Below are 17,776 nucleotides of genomic sequence, written 5' to 3'. Positions count from 1 at the left end.
AAGTAAAACTGTGTGCATGTCGAAACTGAAGGACCTATTCTATTGGCTGATAAGGTTCATGTGACCATGTGTATGGCAGTTGGGATATGAGGAGAAAGACCTGCAGGCTTCTATTGGCTAATGCAGGTCATGTGATGGTGCCATATTTGCATTTTTGGGGAATATCTCAGGAACGGTACGTCCTAGAGAGCTGAGACCCGGTCTAAAACCTTTCCGGACACCTGAAGTACCTGTGTGCCAAATTTGGTGCAGATCGGTCCAGTTGTTTGGTCGCGCATAAAGAACAGACAAACATTATATATATATATATATATATATATATATATATATATAGTACAGACCAAAAGTTTGGACACCTTCTCATTCAAACATTCAAGTTTTCTTTATTTTCATGACTATGAAAATTGTAGATTCACACTGGAGGCATCAAAACTATGAATTAACACATGTGGAATTATATACATAACAAAAAAGTGTGAAACAACTGAAAATATGTCATATTCTAGGTTCTTCAAAGTAGCCACCTTTTGCTTTGATTACTGCTTTGCACACTCTTGGTATTCTCTTGATGAGCTTCAAGAGGTAGTCACCTGAAATGGTTTTCACTTCACAGGTGTGCCCTGTCAGGTTTAATAAGTGGGATTTCTTGCCTTATAAATGGGGTTGGGACCATCAGTTGCGTTGTGGAGATAGTCCTACTGAATAGACTGTTAGAATTTGTATTATGGCAAGAAAAAAGCAGCTAAGTAAAGAAAAACGAGTGGCCATCATTACTTTAAGAAATGAAGGTCAGTCAGTCCGAAAAATTGGGAAAACTTTAAAAGTGACCCCAAGTGCAGTCACAAAAACCATCAAGCGCTACAAAGAAACTGGCTCACATACGGAACGCCCCAGGAAAGGAAGACCAAGAGTCACCTCTGCTGCGGAGGATAAGTTCATCCGAGTCACCAGCCTCAGAAATCGCAGGTTAACAGCAGCTCAGATTAGAGACCAGGTCAATGCCACACAGAGTTCTAGCAGCAGACACATCTCTAGAACAACTGTTAAGAGGAGACTGTGTGAATCGGCCTTCATGGTAGAATATCTGCTAGGAAACCACGGCTAATGACAGGCAACAAGCAGAAGAGACTTGTTTGGGCTAAAGAACACAAGGAATGGACATTAGACCAGTGGAAATCTGTGCTTTGGTCTGATGAGTCCAAATTTGAGATCTTTGGTTCCAAGCACCGTGTCTTTGTGCGATGCAGAAAAGGTGAACGGATAGACTCTACATGCCTGGTTCCCACCGTGAAGCATGGAGGAGGAGGTGTGATGGTGTGGGGGTGCTTTGCTGGTGACACTGTTGGGGATTTATTCAAAATTGAAGGCATACTGAACCAGCATGGCTACCACAGTATCATGCAGCGGCATGCTATTCCATCCGGTTTGCGTTTAGTTGGGCCATCATTTATTTTTCAACAGGACAATGACCCCAAACACACCTCCAGGCTGTGTAAGGGCTATTTGACCATGATGGAGAGTGATGGGGTGCTGTGCCAGATGACCTGGCCTCCACAGTCACCAGACCTGAACCCAATCGAGATGGTTTGGGGTGAGCTGGACCGCAGAGTGAAGGCAAAAGGGCCAACAAGTGCTAAGCATCTCTGGGAACTCCTTCAAGACTGTCGGAAGACCATTTCAGGTGACTACCCCTTGAAGCTCATCAAGAGAATGCCAAGAGTGTGCAAAGCAGTAATCAAAGCAAAAGGTGGCTACTTTGAAGAACCTAGAATATTACATATTTTCAGTTGTTTCACACTTTTTTGTTATGTATATAATTCCACATGTGCTAATTCATAGTTTTGATGCCTTCAGTGTGAATCTACAATTGTCATAGTCATGAAAATAAAGAAAACTCTTTGAATGAGAAGGTTTGTCCAAACATTTGGTCAGAGATAGATAGAGAGAGAGAGAGATATCTGAGATTATATATACATATACACACACACTCCCGTACAATTCCTGAAAAACCTGTTTACCAGCAGCACCCGCTAAGAAAACATTTTCCAATCCCTAGAAGGGAGTATATCCTGCAATATCTTGTACACCACCCGTTGCCAAGTATAATTTAAGATAATTGAAGATATGTACAAATCCCAAAAACTTCTAAAGAGATAAAAAAAAAGAACCGTCTATTAACCATGTGGTTTATGAAGCCAGCTCTGAGGATGCAAGAACAACTCAACTGCTGTCAGCAAACACTCCAAAGCCTGGCAGGGTAATATCACAGCAAGCCTTCATTTCCAGAATACATTGCATCACACGGGACGCTCAGTAACAATCCTTCCACTCCAACCATGGGAGTTTTCATTCTGTGCCAGTACAGACCTCTCTTTAGCAATTACTTTAAGCAGCTGGCTATGTAGTCAAGAGCTCAAAAATTATATGCAAATGTCTATCTACAGGGGATATTTATTTTCCTCAGTGATCGCTCATTGTCTGCTCAATTAGAGTCTTATCACTGGCTCAGGCTGCTGCTATCTCCCTTCCCCATGCAGTTCTGCCTCCCTCCCAATTCCTCTCTGACATGCTCGGCTGAGCATGCATGTGCTCTGAATGGCGAGTGGGGAAAAAGACGCTACCAGATCTTCCACAGAATAAGGGTCCAATCACATGCCCGCAACCGTTTTGCAGGTCCGCAAATTGCGGATCCACAAAATATGGACACCGGCCATGTGTGTTCTGCATTTTGAGGACAGCACATGCCTGGCATTATAATAGAAATGCCTTTTCTTGTCCGTGTCTGCGGACAAGAATAGGACGTGCAATTTTTTTTGCGAGGCCACGGAACGGTAGTGCGGATGCAGACAGCACAGTGTGCTGTTCGCATCTTTTGCAGGCCAAATTGAAAATAAATGGGTCTGCACCCATTCCGCAAAATTGCGGAAAGGATGAGGACCCATTTTGCATACGTGTGAATGGACCCTAAAAAAAAAAAAAAAAAGATAGCCTAGTTAAAATCTAACTGCCCAATTCTTATCCACCCTAACATCTGCCGTCAGGAGGCCATTATAAACTTTTGCTGGTTGTCCATTCATGCTGAGTTCATCCAACTTTTATTTAACGTGTATAGCCAATTCACAGCAAGGGCACAGTAATTATAGAGTACAGATTACTACACTACCAGTGAGAAAATAATTATGAGATAATTCCCACACATGCTGAGGTCATTGAGCCTGGAGAGACGCTTTAAGCCCTTGATGACATGCTCTGTACATGTATGGCGCATGGTGTCTCTTTAAAGATAGAGCCTGCTGTTTCACACAGCAGACACCCTGGGCTAATGTCTGAGATAGGCGACAACACCGATCGCAGACATTTAAACCCTCAGAAGCTGTGGTCAATTGTGACCACGTCATCCGAGGCGGCTTTCCCCTGGGAGAGCTTCTCTTCCAAGGCCTGCATGGCTTCCTCCTGAGTCTCTCTGAAGAAACCCAGGCTATTAAAGCTGTAGTTCTTCTGGAGGCCTGCAGGTGACAGGGCTCTATAAGGAATGAGCGAATCTGCCATATATTGCAAGTGATCTGAAGATCGAGACAAGTGATCTGATGGTCACATATTCAAGCACACTAGAGTATTAAAAAAAAAAAAAAAAATGTAAAAAGTAAAAATTCTAATCACATTTTTCCACATGATAAAATTAAACAATAAGAAAAATGAAGATGACATGCAAAGACATCTCACTATTAGAATATAAACGTATTTATCCCATACAGTGAACGCAGTAACAGAAAATGACAACTATCTGGTGCAATAAATTGAGAAATTAGCTGTTCAGAACAACCACAATATGTATGAAGCATGTGCTCCACAATTTACAACACAGGAGCCAGGGCGCATGTTATTTTATGAAAGTATGCACTGCACTTGACTACTATGAAGACCCATTTTACTACCTTGACAGTCATTAACACTCATTGCAAAACGTACTACATATGCCTGTCATGTGCATTAGACACTGTATATTCAGGCAACATTCTGAATAGACAAAAAATAATCTAGTGCTTTGTAATGAAGGAGAAAAATCAAAATACGGAGGTATGCTTTACTCCCGTGTCCACGAATGATAATAACCAACAAAAATCATGAGGAAGGACACGCTAAATTCTTTGATTTCCTCATTACAGCACAAGATTAGCGCAAGTTCTTTTATAAAGTGTGGGCGACATAGCTGGTGTTGCCGATTTCTAGAAAAAGAAGATCAGAAAGGAAGCACCTATGCTGCTCAATCTGTCTCTCCATCAGTGGTTCTCTAGCAGGATCTGGTAGCCACCACAGACATTAGACTAGCGGTGATAGCAAATCCCTGAGACACGTCTGTGAGACAAAACAGTAGAATAAGTAACATACCTTTCTATTGTCGGTATAAGAGATGGTGGCGGCCCGCCATGTGGAGGAGGGAAACCTGAAATGATCACATACCAAGTTACCCTATATTAATTGCCATGAACTTCAGTGAATTATAGAGGGTTCTCCACAGGGTGGATAAAAATCAATGATTTAAAAAATATAAAAAATAAAAAATCAAGAATTTTTTTTTATATATATAAAATGCTTTTAAAGGGTTTCTACCACTTCGCTGCACATATTTAGCTGTCAGACACTAGCGATCCGCTAGTGTCTGCTCTGCCCAACCATCCTAATATAATTGCTTTTGGGGCAGCCGTTTTGCTAAAAAAAGAACTTTTATTAATATGCTAATGAGCCTCTAGGTGCTGCATTAGCCCCTAGAGGCTCCGTCTACCTTCAGAAACTGCCGCCGCCCAGCGCGTCCCTCCAGCCCGCCCATCTCCTCCTGAATGCGATCCTCCTTGTGAGCGCCTGTATTCGGCGCATGCGCAGTGAATGTCTGACAGCTTCCCTGCTCAGACATCTCCACTGCGCCTGTTCCTCGGAGCACTATGGCGTCATCGCGCAGGCGCAGTGGAGATGTCTGAGCAAGGAAGCGGTCAGACATTCACTGCGCATGCGCAGAATACATACGCTCACAAGGAGGATCGCATTCAGGAGGAGATGGGCGGGCTGGAGGGACGCGCTGGGCAGCGGCAGTTTCTGAAGGTAGACGGAGCCTCTAGGTGCTAATGACGCCCCCATAGCACCTAGAGGCTCATTAGCATATTAATAAAAGTTCTTTTTTTTAGCAAAACGGCTGCCCCAAAAGCAATTATATTAGGATGGTTGGGCAGAGCAGACACTAGCGGATCGCTAGTGTCTGACAGCTAAATATGTGCAGCGAAGTGGTAGAAACCCTTTAAAGGGCTTCTGTCACCCCCAAAACACAATTATTTTTTGAGCTTGTTAAAATCCTTATTGAACGGCTATTCCCTATATAGGGCTCTTACCTTTGCAGCTTTGTTTCCTTAAAAATCGATCTTTTAAAATATGCAAATCACTTCACTACCAGCAAAAAACCGCCCCCTCCTCCTGTTGATTGACAGGGCCAGAGAACACACTCCTCCTCCGGCTGGCCCGGTCAGCATTTCAAATCCCGCGCCTGTCTTCAGTCGGCGCAGGCGCTCTGAGAGAAGGAGGCTTGCCTCCTCAGCACTCCCTCGGTGCGCCTGCGCCGATGACATCACCGAAAGAGAAGACGTCATCGGCGCAGGCGCACTGAGGGAGTGCTGAGGAGGCGAGCCTCCTTCTCTCAGAGCGCCTGCGCAGAATGAAGACAGGCGTGGGATTTGAAATCCTGACAGGGCCAGGCGGAGGAGGAGAGTGTTCTCTGGCCCTGTCAATCAACAGGAGGAGGGGGGCGGTTTTTTGCGGCGGCTACCAGCAAGTAGACGCCCTACTTGCTGGTAGTGAAGTGATTTGCATATTTTAAAAGATCGATTTTTAAGGAAACGAAGCCGCAGACAAAAGGTAAGAGCCCTATATAGGGAATAGTCGTTAAATAAGGATTTTAACAAGCCCAAAAAAAAAAATGTGTTTTGGGGGTGACAGAAGCCCTTTAAGGAAAATATATTACCATCCAAAGGTTATTCCATCATGAAATAAAGATTTATTTTTTAATTATGTAGAATAAGGCTGTATATGTTAAAAAAAAAAATTTGGTAAATAAATTCCATTAATCCATTCACAATGTCATGCTCTTCCAGAGGTTTTTGTAAGATTATTGGGCAGTTTCTCTGCCTACAAGATATTATCACAGATGCTTGGTTTACTTTTGCAGTTCTCAAAACTGAATTTGACTCAGCAGAGATCACATGCCTCTTCTTCACAGCAAAAATGTTATAACAAACAGAGTTGAGAAAAAGACCTTAAAGGGAACCTGTCACCGGGATTTTATGCATAGAGCTGAGGACATGGGTTGCTAGATGGCCGCTAGCACATCGGCAATACCCAGTCCCCATAGCTCTGTGTGCTTTTATTGTGTCAAAAACTCCATTTGATACATATGCAAATTAACCTGAGATGAGTCCTGTCCCTGACTCATCTCACGTACAGGACTCATCTCAGGTTAATTTGCATATGTATTAAATCGTTTTTTTGACACAATAAAAGCACACAGAGCTATGGGGACTGGGTATTGCAGATGTGCTAGCGGCCATCTAGCAACCCATGTCCTCAGCTCTATACCCAAAATCCCGGTGACAGGTTCCCTTTAATCCTAACTTCTACAAACCTATGAATGCAGAATCAACCTAATCAAACTAATATGAAAAGTTGTTATTCTAAACATCTTCATCTACTTGCATATTATAAGTTATACCAGCAAGAATTAGTCTTTATGTAGAAAACTATGATTTAAATCAAGTCTTACTGACTAGAGATTTAAATCGTGATTTAAGTCAGTTTGATTTAAATCAAATCCACCCTGGTTCTCCAAGACTTGTAAACTGATCCTCAGCATCCGATTGTTGGGGGTCCGACACCCTGGGCTATCATTACAATGTTACAATGTAGGTGTACCCTTTTGTCGCGGGACATATTGTTGCACAACACATGTTGCTGTGTAGCCTTGGCCTAAAAAAAATATCATAAAAAAATGTTCTCGTGCCCCATGGATATGATGAAGGAAGAGAAGCTAAACTGTAATGTATAGGGTTATATAATTTCTAAGGATTTCTAAGTAAAAAGCATAATAGATCTGTGATGGCTAACCTCTGGCACTCCAGCTGTGGTAAAACTACAACTCCCAACATGCACATTTGCTTGGCTGTTCTAAGAACTTCATAAAAATGAATGAGTTGTAGTTTTACCACAGCTGGAGTGCCGGAGGTTAGTCATCACTGTAATAGATGAATGGGCCGTTCTGAGCTCAGAAATAGCAGAGGTTAAAGAGGACCTTTCACCACTTCATGTCTATTTTAATGGTTTCATGCATTCACCAGGTAACAATTCTGGAGCATCTATTCTTATGACTATGTTGTGCCATTCCTGTGTAATTTCTACTAGAAGTTTGGAATGAATTGCTAGCAGTCTGCAGTAAGGGTACAAGTGGTGGTAACCAGTTGTGGGGGTGTACCTGCACAGTATACACCCCCACTGTGCAGGTACACCGCCCCAACTGGTTACCTCCCCTCTATACCCTTACTGCAGACTGCTAGCAACTCATTCATAACTTCCAGTAGAAATAATAAAGGAATGGCACAACATACAGACATAATAATAGATGCTTTAGAATTGTTATTACATGGGGGATGCATGAAGCTCTTAAAACAGGCATGTCAGGAGAGGTGAAAAAGTCCTCTTTAAATGTAGAAAATTACAAATTCTACACAATTTTTTCCAATAAAACTAGATACAATCTGCCCGGCGCCTCCTGCTCTATAATACGCTGAGTGCAGACTGCATTGCATTTCGAGGTGACAGGTCCCCTAAAAAGAAATACTGGCTGCCACATCTATACCTCAACAGATTGACCCAAAAGCGCTGTGAATGTAGCCTAAGAAAAGCATACCATTTTAATACAGGACCAGACAGCTTACTGTAGGACAAAGGCTGATCCGGAGAAAATAGGATGGTTGGATTTACAGAAAATCCAAGAGTGTGAAATACATACCTGGTGGTGGCACTGTTATGGGTATTCCTAGAGAGAAAAAAATATATATACAAAAATCATTAATTCAGCTTAAATCACACTAGATAATTACCTTTCATTCTTTCACCTGGAATCAAACCTGTAGTTTTTGTCACAGTTTTAGGGCCACAGAGCCAAAGACAGGAGTGGTTATAAAGAAAGGAGATGCATCAGTCCCTTCCTTTTAGATGCACTTCTTGCTTTGGCTCAAGAAACTGTACCAAAAACTGCAACGTGATTGCCAGCATAAAATGGTGACAGATATCCTGAGTAAAACACTGGTCACACTCTTGAAATGATCTTGTTCCTTTGCTAAAATCTGAACTGACCAGCTGGAGTCCGCTGAAAACACAGCACATGCTCTAGGAAGAGAGCTGTCATTTAGCAGCAGGGGAGCGGAGGACTCTCCAGTGCGTGCAGTGTAGCGAGCGGACTCTGGTGCTGTTCAATGCAGGTTTTAGCAAAACGACCAAGCCATTTGAGGAATATGATCCAGCGTTTTGCTCAGGGGATCTGTCACCAGTCTATGCTGCCTTGATATTCGCCAGCTATAAAACTGGTGACAGACTCCCTTTCAACCATCTCCCATTATCCTCTGGTAAAGTGGTTTAAACAAGAAGGCCTATCTCTGCACAGATTGTAGCAAACAACCCAGCACCAAATTTAATGAAAGCCGCTGTATACTATGTGGAAATCAGGATCCCGCATTCTCCTCTCAATCATTCTTATAAGAAATACATGGTGCGCAATGCTGAATGTAATAATCTTCCTTATGTTACAAACATTCCAGAAATAGCACCCAGTATAACAAGTTCATCATGAAGCCTAATATCAGCGGCATTCCCGGCAGAGTCCGTGCAGGACATGGATGGGGGCGTGAACACACACTACCTGCCACGTTTCTAGAAGCTCTGCCCTATTTTTCTGCTTTAGGGCTCAAGCACGCAACCGGATATATTTGGCAGTCCGCAGAAAATACGGATGACGTCCATGTGCATTCCGTATTTTGCGTAACGGAACAGCTGACTCCTAACAGTCAATAATAGGACAAGTTCTATTTTTTTATGGAACAGACATACGGAATGCACATGGAATAACTTCAGTTTTTTTTTTTGTGTGGACCCATTGAAATGAATGGTTCCGCATACGGTCCGCAAGAAAAAGTAACAGACATAGAAAGAAAATACGTTTGTGTGCATGAGCAGTTAGTGTAATATGCTGAGACACTATGGCCGGATAGGTTAGGCTCGGGGCCATGTTTATTAGGTAGCAGACAACATAGCTATACGGCTTTGTTAGGTAACTGTATTAATATTGAGGTTTTTAGGCGATTTATTGTGCATACTATTTAAGATTGGTGAGGGGTCTAGCAAGTACGCGTGAGAAAGATGGTGGAGTTCCCCTGAAATGTTGCAGGTAGGGGGTGTTCACGTTCCATCCACCTCCTGCATTGACTCAGATGGGAATGCTGCTGGCATTAAAACTTGGATTATGAGATTATCTGGCAGGCCATGTCTTTGTTAGGTTTATAGAATGTGTTAGAATTTTACATTAAAGAGGTTGTCCGGGCTTTTTTTTTAATGTCCCCCCGAACAGCAGAACTTGTGGAGAACTTGCATGCTCCCCAAGACTCTGTTCCAGATCCGTAACTTCAGGGTTCAGGACCTACGATTCCTGTCTGTCAACTTCCACGGCGATGGGGTCATGTGCTTTGTGGAAGTCAATGACTGGCCTCAAAGGCAGTGTGTCCCCATCTGTGCGAAAGTTGATAGACGGGGGACTGGAAGTCCACTGAAGAGAACCTGGGTGCCCCAGAGCAGGTATGGATTTCTCCACAGGTACCACTGGACAACCCCTTTAGGCATTGGCACAAGTGGTTCTAATGACATACTGCGCTTGATCAGCCTCCATATTCTTACAGGCCATGCACATGCCACATAAGTTATCCAGAATCAACGTGAGAACATTCATGATTAAATGGGTAGAATCATTTACAATTACAATTTGTTTCCAAGCAACATGAGTTTACCAGAAGTTTAGCACAACCTTTTGCAAATTGCAAGTCAAGTTCTTAATAAATGTCCTGGATCTTAACAAGAATTAAGTGGTCACCTCAGACACAAACCCAGGGTCCCTCTATTGGCGAACAGCTCAGGAAAAGCCGCAGCCAGGCATTTGAAGTACTGCATAGAGCCACGCGTACAGCTCGCAGAGGTGGGTCCTGAGCAGGGGCCTATAGGCCACATGGACGGGGGTGGTCTTCATGAGACCACCCCTATAACGCAAATTAGTTCAGACAGGGCAGAAAGCAAACTACACTCAAGTCATGGGAAGAACGACTTCAACACTTTATCCCTTACAATACAGAACCCTTATAAATGCATAGAAGAGGTTTCAGGGGGGGAAAAAAATAAAAAAAAATAAAAAAAAATAAATGATTGCAAATAGTGACGTATACGCGGGAATGCGACTTGAGAAGCCGGTCACCGTCTGACTTGTATCTTGCCACCGTGAGTGACCCAGAAACTACCAGACTCAATTCAATTCTATTCTTCTTACCTAAAGCGTACTTCACATTGTGAAAAAAACTCTGCAATCATTAAAGAGTTAAAAAGGAACTCAAAACACAAAAGTACTAAAACTACGGTTACTCCGTGTGCATTTAGTTTCCGTATGTCCTTTCCACTATAAGAGAAGACATGTCCTATTATTGTGCCCAATTACAGACAAGGATAGGACTTGTTCTTTTAGGGGCCAGCTGTTCCGTTTTGCAAAAACTACGGAATGCACACAGACTTCATCCGTATTTTTTGCTCATCTGTGTTTTGCGGTACGCAAAATACATCCAGTAGTGTGCATGAGCAAAAACTGGTAGTTTCTGAGATTTCAGAGCTGGTACTGATGACAGATGGGATACCAGGTGCACCAAACTGATCGGCCCTGCCCACTGTGCACTGAAAAGCCATACAAATAACAACAAGTGTTTCTAAGAATTAGAGGACTGGATTCTCACAAGAAACGTATGGTTAGGTTTTGGGACACCTAAACTACCCGGCAGTATGTTTACTTAGAAACTCAATTTAATGGGGACAGACTTCTGTTAAAGCGTACCTAATGTTTTTGCACATAAACACAAGTGATTGGTTTAGCTGAATGGAGTGGCTCACTTATTGCTGGTGGGTGGCACGGTGCTTCAAACTAAAAATTAAGGACGCCCTACCTTAATGTAATAAGAATTGTAGAAAAAGTGAAGCGAGCACTCGCTCTATGGCAATACTCAGATTTATTGGTATAAAATGCTAGTTAATTGCACTTAAAATACAATGAAACACAATGGTTAAAACACTAAATAAAAATAAATATAATAAAACTGTAATAAGGTCGACCTTAATATAACACTGATATTCACATTTGTTGTATGGGACCTTAGTTGAGCATATAAAACTTGCTTAATACATACACATCTTCCAATGGTGTCCAAATAAATAGTGAAATGAAGATAAAGTGATAAATTGTTAAAGTAGTGAGTTTTAAATAAAGTCTGTAATAATAAATGGTGATAATAAGTGCGTGAGTGAAGAGGGCACCTGTTGGAGTTGTGTGTCAATGCACGCTTTGTGTTGCTTCCTGTAGCAACCAAAAAATGTCCCGATCACTCAATATAATGAACCGCAACAGGCAGTATAATCCATTGGAAATGTTCAACTGTTCCAAGATAGTCTGATTAGACTCATCGACTGGAGTCTTACCTCTGTCTCGAGGGTATGAACAATCTTACCTCCGTATAAAGAGGTTGCTGGTTTCGAACGCTGGAAAGGACCGCTAGGCTCACCGCTGCGTCTTCACGGCTTTGCAGGAGCTGACAGTCCAACCCGGTATCGCGATAGTACGAGTGAGACTTGCGTCCGGTCTCAGTACTTACTCAGATGATTAGAGCTGTTTCGCTGATTGTCCGGTGCCAGGTTCTTAAATAAATCTTTCCCTTTGTTGCATGGCCATGCAAAGTCCTTTGCAAGGAGGTGTGAACGGAGTGTCTGATAGCCCAGACGCGTTTCGGGATATTACTAATCCCTTCCTCAGTGGTGTATCTCAGTGGTATATCTCAGTGGTTTATTTGGACACCATTGGAAGATGTGTATGTATTAAGCAAGTTTTATATGCTCAACTAAGGTCCCATACAACAAATGTGAATATCAGTGTTATATTAAGGTCGACCTTATTACAGTTTTATTATATTTCTTTTTATTTAGTGTTTTAACCATTGTGTTTCATTGTATTTTAAGTGCAATTAACTAGCATTTTATACCAATAAATCTGAGTATTGCCATAGAGCGAGTGCTCGCTTCACTTTTTTTACAATAAACACAAGTGAGTATGCAACAATTCATAAAGCTCTGTTAAGGTCCAAAAAGGCCTCCCACCTCGGGGGTGAGATGAAGCTGTAGAATCTCAGCTATTCCTCTGTGTTACGGCTCATGCACAAGGCCGTCGATCAGCCGACCTCTGCATTGGGGACCACAATTTGGCAACATCCATGCGGATTCCGCAGACGGATCCAGAGCCATTCAACTTGAATGGGTCCATGATCCGTCCGCACCGCAAAAAATAGTACTATTTTTTTTGAGGTGCGGAGGCATGGACAAATCCCACAGAAGCACTCCGTAGTGCTTCTGAGGGGTTTCATTCCTTGCGGGCCGCAATAGGGACACGGCTGGGCAACGGCCGTGTACATGAGCCCTTAGTAGGAGACTTGTGCTGTGAAAGGGTCAGGGGAGACATCTGAATAGCTCAGAGCAGATGGCTAATTACATCAGGAACGGCCGCCCAATAGGCAAATATGGAATATACTAGGCCCTAGTAAAATAAGCCCAGTAAAATAGTCCCAGTAAGGCTACTTTCACACTTGTGGCAGTGTGATCTGGCAAGCAGTTTCGTTGTCGGAACTGCCTGCCGGATCCGCCGATCTGGATGTCACTGAAAGCATTTGTGATACGCATCTGGATGCAGATCCGTCTCACAAATGCATTGCAAGAATGGATCCGTCTCTCCTCTTGTCCTGCGGACAGACAGATCCGTCTTGTATCTTTTTTCAAATTTTTACCGGTCTGCGCACAAATCCGGCAACAAAAAAAAAAAAACAGTACCATACAAGAGGATACAAAACATGGTGTGAACAGAGTCTGACAGCTATTTCTGCACGCACAATTACACAGGCAAGCTAGTCAATCATTGATTGGCTCCGTCCACTGGACATCTAACCGCAGAAAGATTAGACATTACAGTGCATGAAATGTATTTATATGAATTATGAATCTAATGAATCCTCTCACACAAAACTATTGGGGCCATTTATCAAACTGGTGTAATGCAGAACTGGCTTAGTTACCCATAGCAACCAGATTCCTCCTTTTATTTTCCAAAGGAGCTGTTCAAAATGAAGGGTGGAATCGGATTGGTTGCTATGGGCAACTGATAAATGATTGGTTTGGTTGCTATGGGCAACTGATAAATGACCCCCTATGTATCTGACCAGCATCCCCTGCTCTAACATACTGCCAGTAGATTGGACTGCCAGGAATAAACACTTGGATCCAGAGGAGCATAGTCACTTCCAAAAAGAACCTGTCACCACAAAATGCAGTGCAGGCTATAGAGCAGGAGGAGCTGAGCAGATCGATATGTAGTTTTGTGAGTAAAGGTTCAGTAAATCATATAATTTATACAGTTATATAGCTTTAAGAACTTTAAAGAGGTTTTCCAGTAATTATATTTTAGGTAAATACCTATATAAACCTGCTCCGGTCCTCTATCAGACATTGGGGACATATCCCAGCAATATGCCCTCAATGTCCAAGATGGGAAAACCCCTTTAAGACTGGCCCCATGTACAGCTACAAGTATGTATCAAATCGTTTTTTTTTACACAATAAAAGCACAGAGCTATGGGGACTGGGTATTACGGATGTGCTAGCGGCCATCTAGCAACCCATGTCCTCAGCTCTATACACAAAATCCTGGTGACAGGTTCCCTTTAAATACATATAATTATAAATAAAAAGACTTTGAGAAAATTAGACAGTAGTGATCCAGCACTACACACAGCATACTTCCTGCCAGAACTAGGGAACATAGGAGACTAAAGCAACACATACCTCTTCCATCCATTGACATCTCCTGTCATGTAGATGTTCTCTTTCCACTTCCACCATGACAGATTCTTTAAGCCGCATCTAGGCTCTGCAGAGTTTGTTAAAAACAGATTTCTTAATTTCTCTATAAGCCTCCCCACATTTTCAACACGATTTCCCCACCCTGGTTTCCCAACAATGTCATCCAGCTGTCCCTCCCAGCCCTGTGCCCATTGTGCTCCCCAATGCTATCTCCCCCACAGCGCCCTCCACTAGTAATGTCCCCCACAGTTCCCTTCCAGTAGATATGTCCCCCACAGTTCCCCTCCATTAGTAATTTCCCCCAAAGTGCCCCTCCATTAGTAATGTCCCTCACAGATCCCCTCCAGTAGTAATGTCCCTCCTGTAGTAACGTCCCCCACAGTGTCCCTCCAGTAGTAATGTCCCCAACAGTGTTTCTCCTGTAGTAATGTCCTTAACAGTGCCCCCACTGTAGTAATGTCCCCCACAGTGCACCTCCAGTAGTGTCCCTCATAGTGCTCCCATTGAGTAATGCCCCAAAGTGCCCCCCTCAGTATCATGCCCCCTGTAGTGCTATCCTTCCTGTTAGTAAAGGCCTCCAAGTTGGCAGTGAAAAAACAACTCGCCTGTATCCCACGTTCGCCGGTGTTCACGGTGCAGGCCACAACCTCTTCTGGTCTACGGCCACATCTCGTCACTGTGTCCTGGCGCAGGCAGGCGTGATTATGTCATCACGCACACCTGTGCGGGTATTTACCACCACATAGGCTTCAGGCCTTCTAAGCCTGAAGCCTATGAGGGTGATCGGCAGACTAAAAAGTCTTGTTGCCATTTATAAATTCTAAATCTGGAGCATTAAATAGGGTAGCCTGCTACGCTATTCCATAACAGAAAATAAAGTAAACCAACTGATATAACCGTGTGAATGGAGCCCTACAGATATGCTTAGTGTATAAGCCGGGAGCGCTTCTCAGCATATGCGCCAAATGCTGGCTCCAAATGTAAGAGTTTATCTTTCATCCTATCATATGAGCTGGAGAAGACTTTTAAGACATCCCTACTAACGTTCAAATCTCTGGCCTATTTGTTATATCCATAGAGTAGACAGACCAAGGCCCCATGCACACGGCTGTGCCGTGTTTTTGCGGTCCGCAAGCCACGGATCCGCAAAAAAACCGGAAGCCGCCCGTGTTGCCTTCAGCAATTTGCGGAACGGGCGCCAGCAATGTAAATGCCTATTCTTGTCCGCATCTTTTGCGGCCCCCATTGATTGCGGCTCGGATGCGGACCCAAACAGTTGTGTGCATGAGGCCTAAGACTGGTTTATGACTTTCCCATCTTTAGTAATGTGCCCCAGTGTCTTGGCCTGACCAGGACAGCGCTAAAGTCAGAAGGTGCAGAACACACACTGCAATCACTAAGACAATCTACTTGTGCTGCCAACCAGTTCTCCAGTCCTCCTAAATCAACTTATCACAAAGAACCCCATGGAAGGAGCTTTCTGCACACACAGAAGATAGCTGCTGGCTGATGCCCGGGCTGCTCCATTCTCACACTGGTCTCATCTTACATCGGAGGTATATGCAGGAAATGTCCCCCAACATATATTCCAATGTGCCCATAGGACCCTATGTATCCCGTATATGTCAAAATATGTGCCCTTTGGCATAGACCGGGCCAATACGTATGTACTGTAAGAAGCAGCATGGTCCATACGCTCTTTTCTTAAATAGGAATCAATGGCTGTCATATGTGACTGTATGAATTAAGCTGGAGGCATACATCAAAGGCATAATTTGGGTTATGCTCCTGGTCAATCCTGAAAAAAAGATATGTGAACAGAGCCTTGGAGTGTCAGCAGGCTCATCTAACGTGTATGGCTAGGTAGCAAAATAAAATCCAGATGTATAACATTTCACAAGAACAGTAGTGCGATGCAACATTTCTATCCCGGCATTAGAGCCTTCTGTTGCGTCATGAATGACATGAGTGGCACAATGAATCCATCTCTAAAGTCCCTACTGGGACACTGGGACTGCAGTTTGTATTTTAACAAGTTAAAGACCAGGCCATTCCCTCCCCGACCCCACCACTTTCCCTTTTTTTTTTAGCTTGCTTATGTAAATAGTTTTTGCGCCACTTTGCCAATACATGGGGCTTTATTTTCTTTTATTTTAAATGTAAACTAAATAAACTGGAAAAACTGTCTGTTTTGTACCTTTTTTTTTTTACTAGCACAGAAAGCAATTAAAATCCTCTTTTTAAATTATGTCTCCTTTCCATAATGATCATTTTGATATACAGGATGTATGGGTTATGGTCGCGGGGGGCACTTTTTTTTTTTTTAAATATATATTCTCTCTATTTTTTTTTAATTTTACACCTTGTACCCCTCCATAAAGGTATAATCAACTAATAACACGACCAAATTGCGCATTGGTCACTGCCTGAGAAGGTCGGTATCGTAATCCACAAATATATATATATATATATATATTCCTAATAAATCTTAACTTTTATTATTATCAGTTAAATCCCTAAGTATACATGATATACACCAAACGCTGTGCAAATGGTGACCTGGAACTAGGGATAGGGGAAGACTAGTACTGGGTCTCTGATGACTAATCTCACCCTGCACTGGATGTACCTTGAGGTGGCAATGTACTATCCACAGAAATCCCAAATTGCCAGTGGACACCTATAAGGCCCTCCCTGTCCCTGCACAGCAATGGAGACTGCCCAGCTTCGTCACGCTGTGGTGGGGGGCCCTGTCACCAGTATGTTAATCTTAATAAAATATCATTCTTATGGTCCTGTTAAGCATCCCAACGCGTTTTGTTGGACATAGGTCCAACTCATCAGGGGACCTGTTGGTAATAATCCCAGTTTCAGAGGTGGTAGTCACTTTTACTGGGCTATGTTTGTAACCCCAGACTCAAACCCACCTCTTCCCACTTGTTTACAGTGCAATAATCACATGCTATGGGGAAGATGAACACCCTTACAGTAGTGTATTAAATAGCATAGTACTTATCTTTGCCCCCCAAGTATCGGTCCAGACGGTTGCGCTGCATTTCCGGGCCACCATTTGCACAGCGTTTGGTGTATATCATGCATACTTAGGGATTTAACTGATAATAAAAGTTACAATTTATTGGTACCCCCCATACAGGTCACACAGCAGTATTTTGTCTGGCAGTAAGCCGGTACTCATGCCAGACATCTAATGGTCCCCAGTATAATATATAGCACCATCAGGCGCCAGTGGTGTACAGCATATGCCAGAACAGAATTCCAGAATTTAAAAGGGTTCTCTGGGATTTACACATTGATGATCTATCCCTTAGACCAGAAGAAAATTTAGACTAGCACATTCATATTCATAGTCACAGGTGTATATCCATCAAGCAAACATGGTTGTTAAAAAAAAAAAAAAAAAAGGGCTGCACAACATTTCACATACAAACAATATAACTGAGAAAATGGGGATCATTCTAAATTAAAGTGGTATTATATCTACTATAAATGGAAAAATATAAGCTCTTTGCATACATTTTTGATC

At 42.8% G+C, this 17,776-nt stretch overlaps 1 protein-coding gene across 7 annotated transcripts in view; it reads right to left on the bottom strand.

Moving 5' to 3' along the window:
• FIP1L1 (factor interacting with PAPOLA and CPSF1) overlaps nucleotides 1-17,776 on the bottom strand; it is an 81,309-nt gene that overhangs the window by 33,014 nt on the left and 30,519 nt on the right. For all 7 annotated transcript variants that reach the window (XM_044299096.1, XM_044299104.1, XM_044299119.1 and 4 more), the window contains 2 exons: nucleotides 8,045-8,071; nucleotides 4,390-4,444 (listed from right to left, as the gene is read on the bottom strand). In XM_044299096.1, the coding sequence (XP_044155031.1) occupies nucleotides 4,390-4,444; nucleotides 8,045-8,071 (82 nt within the window). The remainder of the gene's footprint in view (nucleotides 1-4,389; nucleotides 4,445-8,044; nucleotides 8,072-17,776) is intronic.

This window comes from Bufo gargarizans, chromosome 1 (assembly GCF_014858855.1).
Source record: "Bufo gargarizans isolate SCDJY-AF-19 chromosome 1, ASM1485885v1, whole genome shotgun sequence".
NCBI lineage: Eukaryota > Metazoa > Chordata > Amphibia > Anura > Bufonidae > Bufo > Bufo gargarizans.
The sequence above is the reverse complement of the archived record's forward strand: the minus strand, read 5'-3'. Positions and strand labels throughout refer to the sequence as shown.